Source organism: Betta splendens, chromosome 4 (genome assembly GCF_900634795.4).
Source record: "Betta splendens chromosome 4, fBetSpl5.4, whole genome shotgun sequence".
In the NCBI taxonomy this organism is placed as follows: domain Eukaryota; kingdom Metazoa; phylum Chordata; class Actinopteri; order Anabantiformes; family Osphronemidae; genus Betta; species Betta splendens.
The window spans coordinates 8,730,017-8,755,872 of NC_040884.2; the positions used below are offsets into that span (position 1 = coordinate 8,730,017).

At 49.0% G+C, this 25,856-nt stretch overlaps 2 protein-coding genes across 2 annotated transcripts; both read left to right on the top strand.

Annotated features, from left to right (window-relative positions):
• Positions 1-566: 566 nt before the first annotated feature.
• On the top strand, positions 567-10,106 carry adgrl4 (adhesion G protein-coupled receptor L4). The gene is made up of 16 exons (XM_029148826.3): positions 567-862; positions 1,179-1,328; positions 3,404-3,553; positions 4,174-4,323; positions 4,673-4,743; positions 4,910-5,089; positions 5,392-5,575; positions 5,741-5,854; positions 6,100-6,299; positions 7,420-7,599; positions 7,783-7,986; positions 8,073-8,293; positions 8,778-8,844; positions 8,945-9,036; positions 9,169-9,337; positions 9,744-10,106. The coding sequence occupies exons 1-16, from the start codon at positions 751-753 to the stop codon at positions 9,804-9,806; spliced, it is 2,307 nt and encodes a 768-aa protein (XP_029004659.1). The 5' UTR covers positions 567-750; the 3' UTR covers positions 9,807-10,106.
• Positions 10,107-11,889: 1,783 nt separating this feature from the next.
• vtg3 (vitellogenin 3, phosvitinless) lies at positions 11,890-20,270 on the top strand. The gene is given in 30 exon segments (XM_029148744.3): positions 11,890-11,996; positions 12,245-12,265; positions 12,346-12,497; positions 12,889-13,140; positions 13,232-13,393; positions 13,471-13,619; positions 13,702-13,852; positions 13,962-14,119; positions 14,540-14,705; positions 14,777-14,902; positions 15,055-15,217; positions 15,220-15,273; positions 15,347-15,372; positions 15,374-15,564; positions 15,639-15,736; positions 15,814-15,938; positions 16,020-16,121; positions 16,222-16,341; positions 16,442-16,631; positions 16,709-16,796; positions 16,862-17,047; positions 17,183-17,291; positions 17,373-17,550; positions 18,004-18,113; positions 18,215-18,229; positions 18,664-18,870; positions 18,955-19,100; positions 19,388-19,526; positions 19,616-19,710; positions 19,906-20,270. Coding segments are annotated over 29 exon segments (3,714 nt in total). The 5' UTR covers positions 11,890-11,956; the 3' UTR covers positions 19,706-19,710; positions 19,906-20,270.
• The last annotated feature ends 5,586 nt before the right edge of the window (positions 20,271-25,856 follow it).

Here is a 25,856-nt window from a genome sequence, read left to right on the forward strand (position 1 = left end):
GAAATGTGTCAAAGCCTGATGAGGTGCGAGAAAAACAAAGCGAAGCTGAATCCCTTCAAAATAAAAGTAAGGTCACTGATAAGACAACACGTAATTTATTGTTAATCTCTTATCGGCGATGTGAATGTGATCTAGATGCTGCTCATGACTTAATAGGCAAGCTGTTAGTCCCATTTACCATGTTACAGTCGTACACTGAAGAATGTGTAGTACTGTGTTATTTACAGTGTTACACAAGCAGAAAGTGAGCGAGGGCTCACGAGCCCACTCTCCATCAGCAGCAGGCGTCTTAAACAATGGAAGATCTTTAGACCTCAGAGATGGTCAGCTGAAGCAATGCGGCACTGGAATGCGTGTGTGTGTGTGTGTGTGTGTGTGTGTGTGTGTGTGTGTGTGTGTGTGTGTGTGCTGTGCGGAAGGGAGGGGGCTCGTCCTTCAGCGTCCTTTAGCCCAGCTCGTCTTGGCCTGTGTTTACATAGTCTGCTCCATGTCTTCGTGTGAGAACAATGGGAGCGACGCTTCCAAAATGGCGGCGCCACAAGCCTCGCCGTCGTCAGTAGCACACAGGAGGGAAAGCCTCCCGGTCCTGGTAGAAGTACCAGCATACAGTATGGTGTGGAGTGGGGCTACCGTGTGGGGAGCAGTGTGTGAAGGCGCCTAATGAAGGGTGCGGGCTTGTTTTCTGCAGCAGATTAAGCATCAGGACAGGAAGGGCCAGGTTTAGGGAAACAGGAAACCTGAAGCAAGGAAATGGGCCACGTCAGCAGCCTGCCCACTGCAGCCGAGCTAAAAGTCGAGTCCAGACCTGGCGCTGGTATGGAGTCTTTGCTCAAGTCACCAATGAAACTTGTACTTTTGACAGGTACGTGTACTTCAGCGTGTACTGACGCGCTCTCATTACTGTGTGTGGGTGTGTGTTTATTGACGGGCTTCTGTGTTAACGACGGTCAGTTTGGACTCAAGGCCACAGCTGAAACAGTCCAGTTGTTTATGATCCGGTCGTTAGAACGGCGTTGATTCTAACAGATGTGCGTGTGCTCCTGAACCTGTGCGTGTAGTAGTGGATCGGACTGTGTCACAAACACAGTTGCTGTACGTGAGAAGCAGGACAACGGCTCCACGCATGGCGCACGAAAACGCTGATTAACGTGACGCTGCCTTCACCTGTGTGTCCGCAGCATGGCTCTCCAGTCTGATGGACCCATGCCGCCTCGCCAACATTTGTGATTCCTGTCACGAGCACGCGCGGTGCCGGCCCATGAACGGATCAAACGACGCCTGCTTCTGTAACGACGGATACACTGGGGACGGAACCACGGCCTGCTACGGTGACTACACACACAGGCCGCATGTATCGCAGCGTGTACGGATGATCTGAGGGTACGAGGCGCCTCGCGCGTAGCAGCCATGAAAGCCCTGTCTATTCCGGGAGGCCCGTTGCTCGTGACTTTTGAAGCAGGAGCCGTGTAGGTAATTTGAAGAACTGCTCGTCTGCCGCGGCCCTTTGGCAAACGCAGCCGATGCGGGTTGTTGAGGTTAACTGCGCAGAAAACGCCGCGGCACAAACAACATCTCCGTCTCACGTTCACTTTATTAGCGAGTTAATGGCCAGTGCAGCTCCCAGTCGTCATTGTTACTGGTGTTGTGTTTCTGGGCTGTTTAGAATTCCTGGAATCTGTTGTGTTTCCTGCCCGATCACAATCGCAGCGCAGCTTACATATGTAAAGGGAGCGATACAAACACTGCAGCGAATGACTGGGGAACAAAAAGGGCTTAACGACGTTCAGGGTTGATGGAGTTTCCTCCGGCAGCAGATTTGAAAAAGAATTCTCCAATTTTATACTGAAAAAAAGTTTAATTCGAGAAACTGTATAGAATGAAAAGTTTGAATATTTGTAAAGTAGTAGATAAAATATAAAGATTTAATTTAATCTAAAGTATGCAATCAACGTATATTTGACTTTTTTCTCCCTCCAACATTGATTACAGTATAAACGTAGGTGAAACTAAGTATGTCTCACAGGTCTTTTGTGTGTTAAAAAGATATTTCCCCTTGAAATAAATTCACGTCCCTCATCAGAGCAGAGGATTTCCCTTCCCGGACAGCTGTTGTGTAAAAGGTACAGAGGACAGGAAGAGCAAAGCGTCCGTCATACCTCTGCAAGCGAGAACAGCACAGGGGAGTCCTGCCAGGTCATTTCCAATCAAGCGGGGAAATAACGAGCGGAGTGAAGCCGCGTGTGCAGGAAACTGCTCGCAGTTCAGCAAAATCAGAGGGCCTTTAATTCAGATGGGCTGAGGTTTCAGGCTACTCCTTGAGAACCCTTCTAGATGGACTTCTGACTGGCTCTAATTGAGGCAGACATTTTGTAGAATGCACAAAAGACAGACACGTATCATTGCAAAGCCAGAGCGCAGATGTAAATGTCTTAACTGCAGAACAATATAATATTCTCTTACTTGATTTGCAGCCTGTTGAGCAATTACTAGTCGAAGCAAAAGAAAAAGCGTGGGGCCTTTTGTGTGAGTGTGCTGAGAGGCATTTTGGTAATTGTACTAAGCAACGACACCCTGAAGAAAATTAAAAAATGAGTTATTGCGTTTAGGATTGAGGAACAACTCTTAATAGTAATAGCTCGGGAGTCGTATTATGGGTTTCCTGTTGTTTCCAGTAATTTCCTTCTTTTGAGAGCTCACACAGGAACATGACACTGTGCTGCGTTCACCAGCGCCTTCAGCCGTCCTGTCATCAGGTCGCCTCATGCTTCTGTTTGTACAAACAGCTTATGGAAGGTATTTAAAACAACATCCACAAATGTCAGATATACAGCTTGGACTCATTGTGTTTCAGCCGTCTACCAAGCATTAAATCAGCATTAGCTTTAAACATTATTTTATCAAATTGTAGGATTGTATTTCCCTTTGTTGTATTAAATTGAAATAGATCCCATCATAAACGTGACATTATTGTAATTGCATTGTTTACATTCAGGTCATTGTCTATGAAATGATGAAAAAGGTTAAGTATGGATTTATTTCACGTGTCCCTTCAAGCATTTAAAGCCTCCTGTTGCGTTGTGTTGATGGACTCTGACGGTCCAGACGTTTCTTTGAGCATTTGTGATGTAACACGTTGGGAGCTAATGTCATCGGGCGTTGGACATATAGTGCAGGATGGGAGCCGGCATCACGGGGAAGCAGGCTGTAGGGCAAACGTGCATTCACAGTGTGTGTAACTGTGTTAGAAACAAGTGAACTGCGTTTTCTGTGGATCAACTGTGAGACACAGTCGTTTCTACAGAGACGTACAACTTAACAGGAAAGTTCCTTCGCGTTGGACTGCAGCAGCACAGGAGCAAGCGGCTAAAGTTGCTCTGTATTTTGCAATGCTTTTGTTCCATAGATGACGATGAGTGTCAGAACGTCACCGACATCTGTGGCGAAGGAGCAATCTGCTACAACACTCCTGGCGCCTACTACTGCACATGTAAAAGTGGGTACAACTCAACAGGAAAGGAACAGTTCCGAACCAACGACGGCACGAGATGCACGGGTGAGGGAAGATCTGCAATAATCATATCATGCACGGGGTGCGTGTGCGTGTGTGCATGCGTGCGTGTGTGTCTGCGTGCGTGAGTGTGTGCGTGTGTGTGTGTGTGTGCGTGTGTGCGTCTATGCGTGCGTGAGTGTGTGCGTGTGTGTGTGTGTGTGTGCGTGTATGCGTGCGTGCGTGCGTGTGTGTGTGTGTGTGTGCGTGTATGCGTGCGTGTGTGTGTGTATGTGTGTGTGTATGCGTGCGTGCGTGCGTGTGTGTGTGTGTGTGTGTGGCAGCTGTGAGGGTGGCTGCACTGTGTGTGTGTGTGTAGGTGTGTGTAAACTGCTTCTTCCCTGTACTGGGGAGGATAAACATGTTGGAGGTGATTTTCCCTTCAGCCTTTTACTTCCTTCCCATCTGCTATTCTGAGAAACCATCTGAGAGCCTTTGCTCCATTTGCACCAGGACAACAACACCTTTGTCACATGTTCAGCTTCAAGTATTCTTAGTATGTTCTACGATGAGGAGGCTGAGACAGGAGCACATGTGTAATGTTCATCTATAACTGAATGTGGGTTATTAAATGATGCTGAATAGCATCCGATCAAAGCGCTGTTAACCCTGTTTGCGTGTGTCAGACGTGAACGAGTGCGGCTCGGCCCAACGCTGCGGCCTCAACGCGCGCTGCCACAACACCGCCGGCTCCTTCTACTGCACCTGCCAGCGCGATTACGTCCCGAGCTCCGGCAGCAGGCGCTTCCACCCAGAGAGCGGTGCTGAATGTAAAGGTCAGCGCCAGGACGGAGACGTGCACGCGCCACAATCCATAAAGTCCACAAACACACTGCTTGTTATTGTGAAGGACAAATATTGTTCTTCACTTTTTTTTTATTTCGTTCTCAGCCGCCGCCAGAGTAAGACATCATTTATAAACTTTTGAAAGACTTCATTATGCAATACACCGAGTAAATGCTGCAATCTCAAATTGTCTGGTGTTTTAAGCAACGCCGGCACTGACGTCTTTTTTTTACAGCTTTTATTAAATTCATATTCTACTCCAACATCATTTATGCTGGTGAAATCACTGAAGTGAACTCAGCAATCAAAGAGATACTTTTGGTAATTGTTGTTTTTCAGAGGATCCCCAAAAATACTGCCACGAAAACACCGGATGCCTCAAACAGACTGTCAACAAAACACTTGAATATGTGAGTACCTCTGCCTTCAGATGAGGGAAAGGCCTTTGAAGACACTGCCCTCTGTTGGTGAGAGAGGAGATGAACCAGAAAAGGCAACAAGAACACAGAGGCACCTCCGATACAAATGTTTGCATGTGAGAGGAGCAAAGGCTGATTCATTACAACTCCTTCACAGATGAGCAACCTCACGGAGCCTCAGGGTCTGTTGGCCGAAATCGCCGAGCGGACGTCCGGCGACCTCAGCTCAGTGGAGGTCATCGCGTACGTGGAGGCCGTGTGTCGGTCCGCGTCGACCCTGGCGGCGGCGGGAGAGGACGGCGCCGTCCAGCCGTCTGTCATCAACGCAACGCTTTCAGTAACGCTCTCACTCGCACCTGCCTGAACCACAGTTCTGCTTCAGAAAAAGCCTGGTTGTGGTCATGTTGCATAGAAGGCGTCCCATCCGTGACCTCTGACCCGCTCTGTGCAGACAGCTTTATAGTGAAAGATCCTGCTAGTCAGCACTGGAGCATTAACTCCAATAGAATAATAGAGTTAGAAATGAATAGACCTAAAAGACAAACAAAAACCGTCCTTACCTCAAGTCTATCCAGAAATTAATAAAAGGTCAGGAGAAACCAGCAAAAGTCGGTAAATTCGCCTCCTTTTTTCCGACAGAAATTAGTAACAGCGGTGAACAACTTGGTGGAGAAGGACGAGGCGGCGGCCTGGAGCAGAATAGAAGAGCAGCGCCGGGAACATACCATTACCAAGCTGCTACACACTGTTGAGCAAAGTGCCCTGACATTGGCTAACAACTACAAAACTCCAACTGAGCTTGAAATCAAAGCTCCCGAAATGGGTGAGATAATTATTAGCGCAGAGAAACACTCAAACCCTGGAATCACATCAAACCGTCGTGCCGTTTATCTCTGTCTGTGTGCAGAACGTCGGCGTCGGGCTCATTCTCATTCTCATACCTTTGCGATAGGCCTCACTCTCTTCTCTGTTTTTTCCCCATCCACAGAATTGAAAGTCTTCACCTTCGACGCTGGGCGCGTGAAGCCCAGCCTGTCTGTCAGCATGGGCGGCGACCGCATTAATCTAACGGAGGCTCCGAGGCCGGAGCGGCACGGGAACGGTGAGATAACCCAGTTTTTGGCTTTGAGGAGAGGGAGGATGAAGAATGTTGCCATCTGCGGTCCGGGCCGTGCTGGGAGCATTGTTTTCCTACGTGTCGGCATATGTCACAGATGCCCGTGCTATAAATATCTTTTGCTGATGCCTATAAAAAAATAAAAATCCCTTGAAATCAAATGTGCGCGCGGGTCCATCTCCGCTCCTCAGCGTGTGACAGGCTGAATGATGCGTGTGCTCCTGCCCCAGGGAGCGTGTCGGCGGTGTTCCTGCGCTACGGCGGCATCAGCGACGTCCTGAAGCCCGGCCGCGACCCCGGCGTCACCGACTACTCGCGCTACGCGGGGACGGGCGACATCGCCGTCGTCTCCCAGGTCGTGGCCGCGGCCGTGCAGCCGGCCGACGCCTTCCAGCTGGACCACGTCACCTTCACCCTGAGGCACAGCCAGGTAGACGCGCTGCCGAGAGGCTCCGATCAGCGTCCTGAACCATCCGTTGGTGGAATTATTACCATTTTTAGATGCTTTTGTGTTTTTGACTGATCTGAACGCAGTGAAAACAGCCAGAAAACAGCCCCCGTTCTCGCTCCCTCACTGACTCTGACACTAACTTCATAACTGCTACCGGCTCAATTACAGTCAGATTTGAACCAAGTCACATGGGACAGATAGTTGGTGTCGATATTCTGTGATTTCCTTTCGTGCATTTGTGCAATGACCTCTCGGTTGAGGAGGAAAGGTGAAGAGACGATGAAGGAAAGCGAGTAATGAGGGAAATAACCCTAAAAGTTAATGTACTGGTATTTTCTTTTTAGATAATATAAATGTATGAGACAGTAAAATAATTATTTTTGTTGGACCCTTGAGGTTTAATGTGTTGATTTATGATGAGCAGTGAAAATTGCCTTTAAAGAGCAACAATCAATAATCTGAGCCTCCAATGATATTTTCCTGCTGCACCGTCTTCCACCACCGTCTTATTTATCTACAGGATAAAGTCACTAAGTGAAGTGTAGAAATGTCTGCTTCATACATTTTACTTCATAAAAGCTGAGCCAATTCAGCTGAAAACCAACTAGAGGAACTTGAACAGACACCAGACGTGTGCACATTTTCTTTTCTGTGTGTTTTACATGGAATCACTTGTCTGACGTCTGCTTCCAAGTCACATTTTGCACTCAGTCGCGTGTATATTTTCACAGCCTCTCACTGTGAAGCTGCACAGCCCTTCATTCATCTGACACCTCGGCCCCGGCGTCGCCGCTCCTGACCTGCAGTCATGCACAATAATCGCCCGACGCGTTCCTTGTCTCGTAGCGAGTCACGCATCGACACCGTTTCAAGGAAACAATTAGAAAAAGCCGACGCAGACGCAGCAATTACACGAGACCCGTGAAAATGACAACGATGACTTTATGCATTTTAGCGATAAGATTTGGTGCAGTCAAACTTTGGATGGTGAATCATTTATTTTCAGTGCTGTTTTGATGAGGCCTGTTTTAACCCCCCGGTGATGTGCTATTAGAGACCTAATAGCAGCCCCGCTAACACTGCCTTTGCCCCCCCCAAGCCCATAGACACCGCAGCGGACGTGACAAAGTGCGCCTTCTGGAGGTACGACGCCGACAGCCTGCAGGGCCGCTGGGACACGCAGGGCTGCCGCCGCGTCCACGTCACCAGCGCCGCCACCACCTGCTCCTGCACTCATCTCACGCACTTCGCCATCCTCATGTCCTCCGGGCGCGCCAACGTGGGTGAACGGCCTCCGCTGCCTCGTTACTAACCGAGCGAAATGTCCACTAGTGGCGATTAGTGGCCTCCGCGTTTATGTTGCATTAGCTGCATAAGCAGTGTGTAGCTAACGATGGAGGCGGCGTTCAGCTGCCCACGAGCCTGCGAATGAAACAAGTCTCCTCTGTGATTGGCTTCCCAGCTGGCGGCCCACTACACGGTGCTGACCCGCATCACGCAGCTGGGCATGATCATCTCCCTCATCTGTCTGTCCATGTGCATCTTCACCTTCTGGTTCTTCAGCGAGATCCAGAGCACCAGAACCACCATCCACAAGAACCTGTGCTGCAGCCTCTTCATGGCCGAGTTCATCTTCCTGGTGGGGATCAACATGAACACGCATAAGGTGGGACCATAACGTGCTCCTGGTTCTCTGCCCGTGAACTGGGCCGGTCTCACGGACTCTCTCTCCCCCCGTCCGTGTCTCGGCAGCTCTTCTGCTCCGTCATAGCCGGGCTGCTGCACTACTTCTTCCTGGCGGCCTTCGCCTGGATGTGCATCGAGGGCATCCACCTGTACCTCATAGTGGTGGGCGTCATCTACAACAAAGGCTTCCTGCACCGTAACTTCTACATCTTCGGCTATGGAAGCCCGGCGGTGGTGGTGACCATCTCGGCCACGCTGGGCTCCAAGTACTACGGCACCGACAAAGCGTGAGCGCAAAAGGGCTGAGGTTCAGGGTCACGGGTTTTGTGCAGGAAGGCGGAAAACAAAGATTCGCACAAAGACTTATTTTCAAACTCGTTTAGCATGTTTCACAGAAGAAAGATAAACAAATTACATTAATTATGAATACAAAGGGACGGAGATTACGTCTGGCCCGCGGGGACGTGAAGCCAGTTGTTTAGACGTCCGGGCAGAAAGTGCGTTAATCGCGAGATTAAGAGCGGAGACGAATCATGAAATGTGAATTTAAAGGGAGCCTGGTTGTTTTTGCCAGTGAGTTAAAGAAGGGTGTGTTGTTCATTTCTCTGTTTTCAGGGAGATGTAGCACTTTAACAGTCAACCTTAAAGGCGATTAAGGACAGCGATACGAGGTGTTCCTTGTATCAGGAGGGGTCCCTGCAACAAAGATCTGAATCAGATCTAATCAGCTGAACACATGTTTGTCAATAACTGACTGTGTTGCTGTTACAGATGCTGGTTGAGCACAGAGAACCACTTCATATGGAGCTTCATCGGGCCGGCGTGCCTCATCATCCTGGTGAGAGCGGAGCAGCAGCATCAGATCAAATCATCACAAGTTTGGTTTCAGAGACAAATATTAGAGTAACGGCGTTTGTTTTGGCTGCTCTCCACCAAAGGTTAATCTCTTGGCTTTCGGAGTAATCATCTACAAAGTGTATCGGCACACTGCTGTGAAAAAGCCCGAAATCAGCCACTATGAAAACATCAGGTATGATTATGTGCGTTCCCGTTGAGTAGGTCACAGCGCTAATAAACATCAAGGCGCGAGCTCCCCGAACCCGGCGCCGCGGGTCCGAGCCCGTCAGAGGGCCTCTGCTGAAGCCGCTGTGTTCCCCCTCAGGTCGTGTGCACGCGGAGCCCTGGCTCTGCTGTTCGTGCTGGGAGCCACCTGGACCTTTGGAGTGCTGCACATCCTGCACGAGACCACCCTCACCGCCTATTTGTTCACCCTCAGCAACGCCTTCCAGGGCATGTTCATCTTCATCTTTCTCTGTGTGCTGTCCAGGAAGGTAGGATGCTTTGATATGAATTATTAATAATATTAATTACTATTACTATTATACTACTATTATTTTTTTATTATTATATTATATTATTTTATATTATATTATATTATATTATATTATATTATATTATATTATATTATATTATATTATATTACATTACATTACATTACATTACATTACATTACATTACATTATATTATATTATATTATATTATATTATATTATATTATATTATATTATATTATATTATATTATTATTATAAAAAGCATTTAAATACTGTTAACTATGTAGTAGTTAACATAGAATTGCAATAAACAATACAATAATTCAATATTTCAAATTGAAGTATGGATATTAAAATATATTTTATATCTTTTCTCCTTTTTCTTCCTCTGCTGTGTCTTTCAGATCCAGGAGGAGTACTACAGGCTTTTCAGGAACGTGCCGTGCTGTTTTGAATGCCTGCGATGAATTACTGACATCAAAGCCCTATCAGCTGCACTTGTACAGTAACACTCAATGCTACTAGTTGGCAACATCATCAAATCTGAACAATGAAGATAAAATCCTTCATAAGTCATTTTACTTTATACGCAGCAGATATGTGTAAAACAAAACATCCATATGTTACTCAGAAAGTCATTAATCTGAGAGTAATACTGGAAACTTTGTTCCCTTTCATTTTAATTGAATACCTTTTCATTATCAGAATCATACAACGGGCTTTTTTCTTGTGTTTGTAAATTATTAAAATGAATGTGGCAAATCTGATTTACCTGCAGCTCACTTCTTCATTTTCTCCGAGGAAAGTTGGACAAATCAGCTTTTACATGCAACAATGGCGCCATCTTCTGGACTCAACTGGAAACTACACCACACACGTCCTGCCTCTAAAGCTACATAACTTTGAAAAAAATAAATAAAAATAATTGCATTTTAGGAACCATACGTGGATTTTATTAAGAATATAGAAAGTGTAGTTTAGAAATCTAGACCAGAATTCTTCCTGCTTATAATGTGATTATTAAATCACTGCAGGAAACACAATGTGTTAATAAGTTGTAAACATGTTAAACATTCTCTTACATTACCTGAATGTAGGAGTCCAATAAATGCCACAGTTGTGTAGGAAAATCTTACATTTTACTTAGTACAGTACAAACAAACATAAATAGAGCTACACAACTATTGTAAAAGACTGGTTTTGTAACTGTTATTCCTGTTATTGTTGTATTGTTGTATGAATGTTGTTATTTTTATTGTAAAGTCTTAGCATTCATTCAGATAGGTGTTCTTTAACAGCTAGAAGGAAGGCTGCAGGGTTCTTACCACTGAAACTACTAAAGGCTGAATAATCCCAGTTATGATCAGTCAGTAAATACAGTATGTGGCCAAAGAAAATGAGCTGACAGGGGACACAGTGACTTTAATAAAACTGAACCAAGATGCGTAAACGCTTCAGAAACAGAATCGAATGATCATGGTTTCATACACCTGAAAACAGCGCGTGGCTGACATTTCCACCATCTATCATCTTATCAAAACCAAAGTCATGCTTTGCATCAGGAGAAAAAAAAAGATTTGTTTTGGAAAATTGAAAAGTACAGTAAGTGGTGCAAAATACTGCTCCGTACAGTATTCGACCCAAACGTTCCTGTACATGTGATAACTAGGTCGGGTCACCTTTGCACACGATACCATGACTCAGCAAGAAAAACAGTACCTCCAGATCAGAGTGGCACAACAAAGCTTCACGCTGCTTCAGTTTGGTAACGGCTGAAGAGGAAATCCATGATCTGTGCTCTGTGCGACTGATAAAGGTGTTACTGCTTAATGTCAGGTCCAGGTCATGACCCATTCGGGCTGTTTGTGTCACCCTGAAGAACAAACATGTGACGTTAGAGCCCTCTGCTGGTCGATCCCGAAACAACAGAAAAGGTCGGGTGCGTTGAAGGCTCCACATGAAAGGTGCGAAACCTGAGAGAATCCTTAAGTACAATTACACGAGGGACCGTTGCACAATCTGAACATGAGCCCAATGGACAGCGGCAGCCGACGCGTCGGCTGATTGCTGCTCGGTGTCGTCACCCTCACGCTGCACTTATGAACCGCCCTGTTTGTGAAGAAGCCCTTTAGGGCGAAGCTGTGTGGGGTTTTTCTCTTTTATTGGCACGAAGCGCCGCGATTGGCCGATTTCTGGCTCCGTCTCATCCACACGGAGACGCTTTGTGATGCTCGAGGTCAGGGGCCGAGACGTGAGAACGGAGGAGCCGCCTCCGCCTCCTGCCTCACACAGGGAATGAATCAGAGCTTATTGAAAAAAAGTTGTTTACTATCAGGAGGACTCAAGTTTTAACTTCTGCTACATCTGATGTATTCAACGCACGCTGAGCCAAAGAAAAACACTCATTTCTCCCACATGTGGCGTTCAAAGCCCTGTTACATAAGATGGGGTTTACTTTGCCGAGCGCCGCTGTGACGCTTATCTTCGCCGCCGGTGTCACTCTGACAATGTCACAGGCCGCGGCGGCTCTGGCCTGTTTGCTCGTCTGGAGCGGCGCTGTGGCCCCTCCATATAAAGCAGCCGCCTGCGACGCCGGCTCCCACTCCTCGCTGTCAGCATGCGGAGCCTCATCCTCTGCTGCCTCGTGGCCCTGGCCAGTAAGTTGGTTGATCTAGAACTCTGTGTCGTTGGAGATGAGACGGATTTAAACGCAATGATATACGACGAGAGGTCGTTTCAGACCATTTAATATCACTCATTCATGTGTTGTTGTGTTAGACAGTAAACATGTAGAGAGGCTTTCTGACATTATGGGCTAGTTTTTTACTATTGTAACCTCAGATGTGAGTGACCTTTAACCTGTTGAACACACAATGTCCTCACAATCTATGTGGTTCATTTCCAGCTTGCCAGAACCTCCGCTATGGTGAGTCCGTTTCCACAGCCGCAGTTTGTCTGAAGCTGGAGACTGTGAGCCGGCGTCTCATTGTGCGCAACCTGTTTTAGACCTGGTCCTGAACCCTAAGAAGACCTACGAGTACAGTTACCAGGGCGCGGTGCATTTCGGACTGGGAAAACCCAACCTGGCCGAGTCCGGCGCCAGAATGACCTGCAAAGTCAGGATCGCCGGCGTGTCCGCGAGGACGTTCACGCTCCAGGTAACGGTGCAAAACAGCCGCGTCAGCAAACAGTCCGGCGCATGCAAATGATTTCATGTCGTACTCGTAAGTCACGCCAAGTAATTTGCCAGTGCATCGTTTGTCATTTATCATTTATTCATGCATCATAAATAATTTGGAGGTCATTAGGCGTCTGTTGAAAGGTTGCACTGGCTTTGAAGCCTCCAAACTCGCCGCGAAAACTCTTTGTGAATTATTTATTGTTTGAAACTTATGAGCTTGTTTATGAAAGTGCGGAATTAGTTCAAAAAAGGCTCGTTATGAATGTTTGCGTGTCAACAGTTGTATCCCTCATCAGCGTCTTCAATAAAACATCCGTTCGCCAGGAACGGGACTCAGACCCTTTACAGCCACTAACCTTTCTTCAAAGCTTTTCGACCTGACCTTCGACGAGTTCAACGGCTTCCCGGGGAAGAACGGCTTCACGGCGGCGCCCAAGGTCGCCCAGCACATCGCCGCCCAGCTCGCCAAGCCCTTCACCTTCGAGTTCGCCGGCGGCCACGTGGGCGACATCCACGCCGCCGCCGAGGTCTCCAACACCGTGGTCAACTTCATCAGGGGCATCCTGGACTTCTTCTCAGCCACCATCAAAACCACACAGAGGTTCTATGAGCTGGAGGAGGTGACTCGCTCGCTCGCTCACTCGCTCGCCCGCTCACTCACTCACCCACCATCTGCCTTTTATTTCGCCCTCCTTTGATGAATGTTTGCAGGTTTGCATCCACGGCCTGTGTCAGAGCAGCTACGCCATCGAGGAGAACAAGGAGACCAAGGACATGGTGGTGTCGCAGGTGGTGGATGTTGGTGCCTGCAGGGAGAAAGCAGCCTTCTACAGCGGCATGGCGGCAGCGGTGCCCGACAAGATGTCCCGGCAGGTCGGTCTCCAGCCGCGCGCCGCGTTCTATCCTCGCGTCTGCCTACACAGACTAAAGTCAAACGTCCTGTCCTCCAGAGAGGAGAGTCTGTCGCGTCCACGGTGAGGTACGTCTACACGGTGAGGCCCACGGCGGAGGGCGGCGTCATCGCCAAGGCGCACGCCCTGGAGCGCCAGCACTTCAGCCCCTTCAACGTGAAGGGCGGCAGCTTCCAGATGCAGGCCACGTAAGACGCGGGGGGACGTTTCCCGGTGACACGTTTGACGACGCGCAGATCGGCTGCGTTGACCAAAGCTACGTGTCTGCAGGAAGGAGCTGACGCTGCTGGGCGTGAGCGACGCGGCCGGCGCCGCCGTGACCGGGCCCATGGACAACAGGGGAAACCTCGTCTATAAGTTTGTCAACGCGGACGCCAACCTCCCCATCACGATGCAGAGCCTGGCAGACCCCATCCCTAAGGTGAGGAAGACTCCGTGGGAGGAAGGCTCCGTCAGCGTATTACACTGTGGACCAGTGGCCTTTGACCTTCTCTGACCTTCTCTGACCTTCTCGGACCTTCTCTTCGCAGGCCATTGCACTGGTTAAACATCTGGCTGAGGCCAATAAGTACCAAATTGACAATGCGGCCACTGAGGACACCATCAAACTGTACCAGCTGCTGCGTGTGATTCCTTTTGAGGGATTAGACGTCATGTGGAAGCAGTTTGCAGCGAATGCAGAGCACCGGTGAGTCAGGACCACATTAGTTTAGCTGTAATATTACATGTACTACTCCCATGGTGTTAGAATTTCTCTGTATGAGTTCTGTGGGCTGTTCGGCTCAGAATGGAGCCTCCTTCATAGATAACCTTTCTCCGTATTGTGGCTCAAGGCCGTCTCTAATGTCCGATACTGATCCACTGGAACTGATCAGGTAATTAAAGAGTAATCTTCCACTTGGTGCAGGGAGGATTTCCTGTGGCACCGATGACTGATTTATTATCACGTGAAGCGCTGACAGAGAGGTGATGCCTGAAAGTCTGCTCGTTAACAACTTGACGCTCTCATATCATCCAAGGTGTCATTAGAAGAGACACCTGACCTTCGCAGCTTTCTTGGCTTATCTGGAGAATAATACACCATTTTCTCACCTCTTTCATTCCCCAGACGCTGGTTTTTGGACATGATCGTTGAAGTCAGCGACGCCAGAGTTCTGAAGTTCCTGGAGATGAGGTTTGAGGCTGGAGACGTCACCGCGACGGAGGCTCTGCAGGCGTTGGTGCTGGCCGTGAACCACCTGCAGGCTATTCCCGACCTGGTGGAGATGGCCAAGGTGAGTCGCACAGCGAAGACGGTCACAGACGCGCGTGCAGGTCGTGGACTAAGCCTGGCTGTGTTTGGCAGATGTTCCTGACCATGCCGTTCTGCAAGTCCAACGTCTACCTGTGGAACACTGTGGTGCTCTCCTACGGCTCCCTGGTGTACAGACACTGTGCGCGTTACTCACCCTGCCCAGTCGCTGCTGTTCAGGTAATTACACTAGAGCAGAAATCAATTTCTGTTGACACTTAATTAAAACTCTGCGAGGGAAAATGGAAATTAAAAAAACTATAAAAATCAATTATAAGCAATCACAATGTGATGAGTGTTTGGAGAACAACAATGGTTTACCTCCCCGCCAGCCTCTTGTGAATTTGGCCACGGAAGCAATGAAGGCCGGCAACGAGGCCGACATGGTGCTCGCCCTGAAGGCTCTGGGGAACGCGGGTCATCCAGGCAGCATTAAAACCATCCTGCGATTCCTCCCCGGGGTGGCTGCCACCCCCGTGGACCTCCCACCTCGTGTGCAGATTGCTGCCGTGCAGTCGATGAGACTCATAGCCGCCAGAGACCCTCACATCGTAAGGACTGAGTAAAGGCAACGCTTTCACCAGTGTGTGGCACTTTCTAACTCCTACTCCCTGTTGTTCTTAGGTCCAAGACATCGCCATGACTCTGTTCCTGCAGAGGAACCTTCCTGCTGAGGCTCGCATGCTGGCCTTTAAGGTCCTGTTTGAGGCCAAGCCGTCGGCAGCTCTGGTCTACATGCTGGCTGCACGGCTGCAGGAGGAGAAAGACCTCCACGTTGTTAGCTTTGCTTTGTCCTACATGAGAAGCTTTGCCAGGTCCACGACCCCGGACAACCACTTCCTGTGAGTGTTGTGAACGGTGCTGTGCTCTGTCGTCCGCAGGGTCTGTCGCGTAACTGTATCTGTCTGCGTCTCAGGTCGACGGCGTGCAACGTAGCCATGAAGACCCTGGCCCCTACATTTGGCCACCTCAGCCTGTTCTACAGCAAAACCATGCGCCTGGACTGGTTCAATGGTAGTACTACATACAGCAGTTCTCCACTTGGGCATCTAAAACACATGTCCTGACAAGCGGGCTTTCTTTCTATGCAGACGACTTCCTAATTGGCACAGCTGCTGAAGTTTTCATGTTGAAAAGTGCAATGCATCTGTTCCCCACTGAAATGACGATGAGAGGAAGATTTTACTTTATCGGGAGAGTCCTGCAGCTCCTTGAGGTACAGTGTGTTAATGTTTGAAGGTTCACGGAGAGATGAACCTTCTCAGTGAATTGAAGTAATCTTCTTTCCGCGCTGCAGCTCGGCGTCCACGCCGGCGGAATCAAAGAGCTGTTCGGCAGCACCATCCCCGGATTTAAAGGAGACCTGAGCATCAGTGACTTCCAGGCTATTTTCAATGTGGTGAGGATGCTGCTGAGGCTTTAAGGCTGAATGATCATGACTGTGTTACGACGTGCCAGCTTTGTCGCTGTGGGTGACCTTTACACTTCATCATTTTCAGCTCAAGAACTGGGAAAGCCTTCCTAACGACAAGCCGGTCTTCTCTGCCTTCACACGCCTCTTTGGTCAGGAGTGGTTCTATGCCGATGTCAAAAAAGACTTCATTCAGTACTTTGTCAAGGTGCGAGTGCAGCGAGACAGAAGTGCTAACAATGATCAAAACCCTGTGTGGCTCACGCTGTTGAGTGATCCTGAACCCCCCGCTGTGATCCTGCCTGCAGGCCTTCAGTTCGGCCGCGGGGAAGGGAACGCCGCTGTGGGAGTTGGTGGAGGACATGCAGAGAGGAGCTTCCTTCCACTGGACCAAGCCGTTCTTGGTGCTCGAGGCTCGCTACTTCCAGGCCACCACCTTGGGCTTCCCAGTGGAGATCAGCAAATACTATCAAACCGTCAATGGCATCACCGTCAACAGTGAGGAGATATGAGCAACTTACAAATCGCTTCTTATCGATTAAGGACTAAATTTCATTTGATTGCTTCTTTTTTAGCCAAAGCGACAGTAAACCCACCGCTGACCGACCGTCTTGGGCAACTCTTGACGTCTGATATTTCCCTGAAGAGCGACGGCTACATCGGGTAGAACAGATTGATTGTTGTAATTGTTATTACTGGCATTTATACTGATTGTTGTCATCTTTCAGTTTCACAAAGGATTTCTGGGTTTTCTACGGGATCAACACAGACATTTTCCAGTCCGGCTGTGAGTTTAAAGCCAAAACCCCGTTTTCCATTCCATGGTCCTTCGTTGCAAAGATCAACGTCCCGGCAAAGAAGTTTGAATTCGATTTCCCATCATTGAAGAAGGAGTTTGAATTCTTTTCAATCAGGTAGGTTTTAGCACAGTTAGTTGAGATTTAATAAATTAACAAATGCTACATTGTACACCGGTCAGTTCATGTTACCACGTGTGATTGGCAATGCTGAGTTCAAGCTGTTTTCCTGTTTTTCTCTCTGGCCACCAGCTCCAACGTGTTCGCCATCTCCAGGAACGTCGCAGAGCCAGCGATGGCTAAAATGACCCCAATAATGCCCAACATCATTGACTGCACTGCCAACCAAGTGTCAAATCAGGTACTGTGCATCCGCAGCTCTGTGATCATTGAGTCACAGTTGATCTCTTCTCCCACAACTAATGATCTGCCTTTCTTTCAGAACCAGCAGTCGCTGGCGCAACAAACCTGGCATCCGAGAGTCAAGAAGTGTTTCGAGAGCAGCATTTATGGAGCCGGTGTGTGTGTGGAGTCCGAGCTGAGGCGAGCGTATTATCATGAGGAGTATCCCCTGTCCTACTTCCTGGGATACACTCACTTTGCGATGACGATCGCCCCAGGTACGTCACGCGACCAGAACACACGTCCCTTTAAGAAAATCATTGGAATAAAGCTCGCGAGGCCGCAGATTGTGGCGGGTGTCATTTTATTACTGCCGTCCTGAATTACAGCCTGGCATTAAAGAGCTACTATAACACCTGCCGGTAAACCCAATAACACTGCGTCAGGAGGCATTCGCAGAGGAAAGACCGGTCTCTGCTCCGTGGATGCCACTGCTGGGATGACATTTTGCAGCCTGACACCGTGACTCTTCCTGATATTGAGCTATAGGTGGCCACTTTGGTTGGTGCTGGCTTGGGTTGTTCAAATGTCATTCCCATCTATTTCATATGACATCCAGACTAATAGAGGTGGAAAACAAACTTTAAACAATTAAAACTGGAATCAGCTGTGTCTCCCTCTTCAGCTCTCCTTCATAAAATTCGCCAACATAACCCGTGTGTTTTTATCAGCCCAGGCAATCAGGGCTGTTGACAGAATCCACCTGGAGGTGAGCGCTGGCCCGAGCAGACGTCCAACCAGCACGCTCCAACTGCTGCAGACTCTGAGGAGTCTTTCCAAGGTATTTGGCTTCCCCTCGCAAAGTTATTATCTCTGCACCTGCTGTTGTGTTCTCTGGTGTTTCGCTCACTCCCATTCTCCTGTTCCCGAATGTGTTTACAGGAACCTTCACAACAGGTACGTCTGTCCTCCGATCCGGGCTCGAGCATCTGACGAGCTTATCGCGGCAATCACCGCGACGTAATGGGAGTATGTTAAACACGCTCCGCGGAGAGAGAGCGGGAATTTGTTTCGCCGCGGAAAAGTGGCAGAACAGAGTGCAGAGCAATCTCGCGGCGTAAAAGCCTGTCTGCGCGCATAAAACACTCCATTTAAAGTGTGGTTCATCTGATCTATCCAGTAAATAGAGCTTTTTATTTACACTTACACCCCCCAGTCCCCCTGTTTACAGCTTAGATTTCGCTGTCAATCACACTGAAGCATATTCACTGGGGTATTAGAATGATTTCAATCCGCTCCCCCGACGGCGAGTAATACTCTGCACATATTAGATATGATGGACACAAACCCATTACAGCCTGATGGAGTATTTGCCGTCTGGCTCCTCTCAGAGCTTGGATGCAACACCAGAAGCTGTGTTCAACATCAAAGCCTTCGCAATAAGTGGCAACCAGAAGCCAGAGGGCTACGATGCAGCCGTGTACTACACGCCCGAGGCGAACCTCCACAGCGCTCAGCTGATCGTGTCCCGAGTCGGAGAAGCCACCAACTGGAAGATGTGTGTGGACACCAGTGTGAACATGGCCGCCGAGGCGAAGGTAAAGAAATTAGACTCATGCACGGCTGACGTATGAGCGCAGCTTGATCATATGCAGGAGGTAAAACTGATCTCTTGTCTCCAGGCACAGCTCAGATGGGGAGCTGAATGTCAGCCCTATGAAATGTCAATGACGGCTGCATTCGCACACACGCCTGACTCTAAACCAGCTCTGATGACCAAGCTGCACTGGGCCGCCGTACCAGAAACCTGGGCAGCGATGGGCAAGAGGTAAGATGGAGCAGAGTGCACATGAGCAGGGTTTCTGCCTTAAACCAGCCTTTAAGATGATGTTACCTTTTGGCTTGGTGGCTCAGTGGGTTGAGCATTGGCTTGGGAAGCAAAAGGTCGCAGGTTCAAACCCCCACCAGAGCACCATGTGTGTCCTTGAGTAAAACACTTTGCACTACCTCCCCGGGCGCCTTGTCTTATGAATGGCAGCCCACTGCCATGACAAAGACAAATATCTGTGATAATCACAAAAAACAGCTTTCTTTTTTCTTTTTATCTCGTCCTAGAATTGAGAGCTACGTCCCAGGCATGGCTTTCTTCCTCGGCTTCTACCAGACTCGCGAGGCCAACGCCAAGCAGGAGGTCTCTGCATGGGTCGCTGCTGCCTCGCCCGACACCGTCGATGTGAAGATCGACTTCCCTGAGGTGCTGAAGGAAACCTTTCATGCTGCAGAGCCTTTAACCTGCTTGTGACTGAGTATTTACATGTGTCCTCTATGCTCTGGTGTCATCAGTATACAGTCTACCGCCCGGCCATTTCTGTCCCCATGCCACCCGCCAGTGTCCTGGACTCCAGGAACACAACAATAGAGGGATGCCCATAAAGCAAGTGAGCGACACAAACTGGTTCAGCCGAGCTTAATTGAATGTTCCTACTCATTTCCATTGTGTTTGAATACTGCAGGATGTTGTGGGTGTGTTCGTGGCAGCGGGTTGCTTTGACAGATTTCCATGCAAAGCAGCCGAGCGAAAAGCTGCGTCCTTTATTTTCCGCTTGCTTTTTAAAATACGTTTTGTGTTTCAGGGAGACAACACTCTCCAGATGGGAGCCAGATGCGTCTTTTCCCAGCGCTAACGCCGCAACCAAGCTCTCACCACTGCGATGAAAGCGAGGATCATAAAAGATGCATCGGTAATCTCCTAGATGTCACCAGTTTGGAAATAATTTGTAAAGGTCCTGATTTATTCATTTGGAAGCACATTAATATTTGAACAGCCTTTTGAAGAAATGTCTTGTAAATTTGTGCTTATGCTCTGAAATATTGTACCTTCCTCAAGCTGGATTTATCCAAACCTGTTTCAGCAAAGTTGGCTTTGTTCTAAATGTGTCACGGTCAATTCAGATGTGTGCTAAATGTGTGTCCCATGATTAAAATGCAGAGAAACCGGCTTCTTTCTTTTCCTTGATCATTATTAGATACTCATGTTTACAAAGTGGGTGGTTTTAAGAGCCAATGATCTCTGTTTCACCAGGTTTTACACCAATACAACCTGTGCTCATAAATAAATATGGCACTCACCATTAAATGCGATGGTGAGCAGTTATTCTGAATTTTATATTATTGTAATGAAATTAAATTTTATTTGCACAATGTGATTTCCTGGCAATACGGAGGAGACCAAGTGGAACTAGTGCACGGCACCGCAGCCAAATTGCTGAGGCTCGTCCCGACTGCCGCAGCCAATTTGGCAATTTGGCGGTTGTTATTATGTCCTGTTATATTTTTAATATCCCATTTGATTGTGTGGACGCTGAATGTTGGGAGATCTGGATCCAATGGACTAGATGGTGAATGATCATGTTTTTGGAGGGGCTGCTAGTGAAAGAGGCAAATGTTGACAAGGTCTGCGTGACCTGCTGTGTTTGTTTGGTCGACCCATCAGGTCTGTTTGCTCATATCGGCACACAGTGTTTCCACGTACGCCCCCGGCGCTCACGGCTCTTTGTGCCCTTTGCAGAAAAAATGTCCTGGGGCCAAATTATTCCTCTGGTTTAAATGTCTGGTTTCACTGCGCTCGTCTTGGCTCAAACCCAGACTTTAAGTCTCAACAAATGGGACGTGTCACCGTCCAAAGACGACTGCGTCTTAACCAAAGACTGCTCGTCCTAACTACTCCTGGCTCCGCATCCCCATCCTGCTCCCATTTAACCAGATGGTGTTGAATTGCAGAGCAAAGACATCGCCATCAAAGTCTGAGCGGGATGAGTAAAATTATATCGCCATTATGTTCCATTTACATCCCGCAGTCTTTGGAGCAGCGGTTGACGGGCTGATTGCGGATCTGTTGTGTCTGCATCCCCTCCAGTCGTCTGGGGGAGGAGGACAGCCTGACCTTGTGCTGCCATGGCTTCACCAGGTGAAATCAGCTGGTCGGAATCCATTAGTTAATGATTGATGTGCATTTCTGTGAGGGAGGGATCGGCCGCTCCCCCCCGTTTTATTGGCGCCCGCCCTGTGACCAAGATGTGCCTCATTAGACCAACCACAGCATCTGCGAGGAGCTGAAGGTGGAACCATGGCTGCCTGTCTAAATGTAGCTATTACTGCAAGTCATATGAAAGAAAATGACCCGTTTCACACGTTGTTGACCTCAGTCTGGCAAAATGCATGTTTTCTCTGGCATTGACGAAAGGCACCGTCCTGTGGTCTGCATGAGCACTAGAGGACAGTGTTTACCAGATATTAAAATATGCCTGGCATCCTGTTAAAGCCTGGCACCCGTATTTGTTCAGCTCACAGCGAGGACTATGGTGCTGTTGACATTTCGAGGATGAACAAACATATGTCTTGGCGCTGGTCAAAGTGCTCCCAAAAGTCTGTGGCTTCCAGCAGAAGGACACTGTTTTCTGAAGAGGGAATTAAAAACGAAAATACTTGCTCACTGCTGATACAAACCAAGACCATTTATTTCCGAGGGATTCCTACAGTTTTTAAGCTTCTGTATGTATTCGTCTCGGTAGCAAAGAACAGGAGCAGTAGTCTTTTATTTTGGAGGAGCAGCAGGGTTTTCCAGCATTCATGGTGTGACACCGCGTCTCAGAGTGTGAGTGGGTGGGACGGGCTGCATCCGTGACACTGTGGAGTGGGCGCACACACACTGGGGACCGGTCACAGACACTTCCTGACACCTGCAGAGGGCTCAGCTTCTGACACCACTCCTGCCGCGAGACCTCCACTCAGCTCCTTTGGCTGCGTGCACCAGCTTCCTGCCATCCCTCCCCGTGTTGTTGCTGATTGAGAGAGGCTCATTCTCCGTACGGCCGCGTTTCAGACAATCACGTCAATTCTGTCAAAAGCGACCCGCTTTGAGTTACGGAAGACGGCGTCAGGAGACGGACCCCGGAGCTGCTCCTTCGTCCATTAGGCCTTTTTCCAAGTGGGCAGCTCTGAGGAGCAGGGACCCCCCCCCCCACGGTGGGGGCTGCATCCTTGTCTCAACGACAGAGGCTTCATCTCCACTGAGCCGCTGCACGATCTGATCATTTGAAGCGCTGCGAGCCAGTAAAGCAGCGGCGGCGGCAGCCTGAAGGCTCCAGACATGTAATTCCACAGTGAATAGGACATTTAGTCATAATGGTTCTGCTCAGCTCCAGATTAGTCAGCAGTGACTTTTAATCCTGTTATTTTTATTAGCTCTGTTTCCACGTTGACAAAATACGCAATGCTAATTAAAAGCTTAATTACAGCGCGCTACCTGACAAGTAATCTAGAGAACTGCTTATTGAGACTTAACACGGACCAAATGCTGCAGTTTGTGTGTGATATGTGTTTTTATATTTATTATATGTGTTCATAAAGATAATATGCAGCAGAAGTGACACCGCGCTGTGCAGTTTGAATCTAAGCCGCTGTTTTCCGAGCTGTGCCGCGTTTTTGTTTACAGTTAATTAAGATAAGCTGTTTGTAGTTAACTATACACTAATTATATTCCTCAGTGTGTGAGTGTGTGTCCGACCGGTGGTGCTTGTGGTTTTCTCCCTGCGCCGTCAGAGCGAGGCCGTTACTGCCCGCTCCGTGACAAACACAAAGCACAGAGGAGGGTTCCATCAGCAAATTAGTTTATTTATCGACTCTCCGTGTTTCACCTGCATCGTCGCGCTTGAAACGCTGTGGAACAGGAGAAGACAGGAAACGCCGGGCCCTCGACGGCGCGGCTCATTCAGACCCGCGTACTGTCTGAGTCTGATGAGGTGCTTTGTCAAAAGGCAGCCGCTTGGTGGAAACGCCGAGCGGATCGAGAATGGGCTCAGGTCTGCGGGTTCCACGCAGCAACGCAGCTCTTATCAGGTGAAAATCTGCCTCCAGTGAGTGAAAACGTGGGGAAAAAGCCAAATCGTGGCTCCTTCCGTCCTAGATTTGGCTGCTTTGCTTGTGAAAGATTAAAGGAGCTCCATTAGTAAGCGTCAGTGCCTCCATCGGGCCAACGAACCCATCCACATTTCCACACTCCACGACACAACGGGTTTTAGCGTCGCTTTAGAAGCGAAAACGAGTAAAACGCACCGTCCTGGAGCCGTTACGCCGCCATTGAGACACTATTGGAGGCCGCAGCCGAGACACAGACGAGAAACGCCTCGTAATGGAGTCTGAATGAAAAATAATTAAATGAGTAGAACGCGCTTTACACACATTAAGTGACATATTTCAAGCGTTGATTAAATTGCAATGGGCTCAAAATACTGTATTCATGACACAGTGCAGTCATTGTGCCTGTCGCAGCCATGATTTAAGAGGCTTCCAGAATGGGCCCGCTGTGTTTACGGTGGCATGATGTGTAACATGTTTTCATGAGCCATTTTCTTCGCACTCGGGACTGATTGGATAAACATTAACTTGGGAGGCACTACGTAATCTTTTTATCCCCCGGCACCATAATTCTGCCTGACAGCACAGCGGGCGAAGCACATCCCGGCTTTAAACACCAATTACTCTCGGCGGCGTCAGCTTTGTCTGTTTTGGTCCTTTTTAACTGATCGCACATAATCACTATTTTTACAGGCGCGCACGATGTAACTTTCAGATGTAATTCAATTTCCCCGGCAGCCGGCAGGACCCACGGCGAGCCCCGGGCGGACGCCGCCAGCAGGGGGCAGTGTTGCTCTTGGCAGTGACGTAAGGCGCCTTCGCTTGTGGCCCCTTCTAGTCTATTTTTACCCCTTGTGAAATTTTTATGTCTTCCTGTTCAGATCAGTACCATTCTCCCGCTCTCTCCCTTCTGACTGATGGATCCGAGCATGAGCCTCAACACAAGTGTCATGTCGCAGCAGGCGGACACTGTATGGGTGTAAACACGTGGCCAGTGGTTTTACCATGAAACTGCCTGGGTCTGTTCTGGTACTGCTTCACGTCATTAGAGAGCTGGTCGTCGTAGCCTCCAGCGAGGCTGCCGCCTGCAGTTTAGGGCGTATGGAATGACAATTATTTCCCTAAACATGACATTAAAGACAAAGGAATGGTTCGAGCAGATTGCTCAGTCCGTCCTGCTCGTCTGAACGGCTGCTGCCAAGCGATTGATAACCGAGCAACTGCGTGAGAGCAGCCGTGAAGTAGCTTTAAGCAGCTGAATACAGTCATTCTTCATGTGCAGTCTTAAAGGCTTTGCATCTACAGCAAAAGGGGAAAAAAAGAAAAGCCGGCCACCCATCCTCCCACCTGTGAAGAGCGGTTGCCGTGGCAACCTCACAGTTTATCAAGGTTTGAGGCAATAAGGAGAAGGCGGACGCGCACGTGCACGTGACGCGAGCGCGTCCAGATGCGGCGCTGGCGACGCGTGTCCTCCGTGCGCAGCCTCCAGACAGCGGGACCGACTCCAGAGCGGGTGAACGCATGCAGATGTGGGCAGGTGCCAGGCTGACGGGCCGATCACAGATCAGCCGCGTGGCGGGAGGTCGTTCCTGCAAAGACCACGGTTTGGCCTGCGAAATGCGACGACGCCGGGCTCATCCAGCCAGGACTGGAGCGGGTCAGAACAGGAGCGGGTCAGAACAGGAGCGGGTCAGAACAGGAGCGGGCCAGAACTGGAGCGGGTCAGAACAGGGGCGGGTCAGAACAGGAGCGGGTCAGAACAGGAGCGGGTCAGAACAAAGCGTCTAAGAGTAGACCTGGGAGTCTCACAGATTCTAAACACCCCCAGTGGAGGGAAAGGTTGTGGGGTCCTGCTCCATGGACGCCCCTCCTTGAAGCAAACACACACCCACTCACAGCTCGGTGTCGTACCTGGGTTCTACTCTGCAGAGTCTTCAGATTTTAGCCCAGTGATGTATTTTGAGACGCGTGTGAAGTACTTGCTGTCCTTCCTGAAAGGTTTTGGGACCAAACAGCGTTTTCCGTTCTTGGAGCTCCGTCTCGCACCAATTACTCATAATAGGAAACGGAGCTAAAGTGGTCATTGTTGAGGGACTGCACTCTTTTGATCTTGTCACAGATGTACAATGGCATCATCAATTTGGGATAATGGTCCAAATGACAGTCTTTTTAAGGCCATTAGATGGTCTGAAGTGCCTAAAGCTCCTGTTGTTGCTGTCTCTATTATAGCTATTATATCCTTTGCCAGAAATAAGACTCGCTGACGGGGCGGCGCCTGCGTGGCCCGGTTCTGTACAGGCTCTGTACAAACTTAATTGTTGCCGCGTGAACGGGCAGAGCACGCGTGACGTGATGAAGCTGGCGACGCGCTCCACCGGCGCCGTTAATGAGAAGCGACGCAATAGACGACCGCGTCACGGCGGAAAATAGGTGAGAGATTTCTAATTCCAATGATTCACTTAACACCACAGCCTCGAATACAACGGGACGTGTGCTGACACACGGAGCACACGCGTGTCCGGTGACACAGGTACGACGCTTCACCCGGTCCTGGAGAGAAGAACCAGGCTCCGTGGGCTGAATGACGCGTCCTGTGCCTGTCATGAATACAGAACACGGGGCTGTTGCTGCTCCATCAGCAGGGAGTCAGAGATGCCACACACTCAAC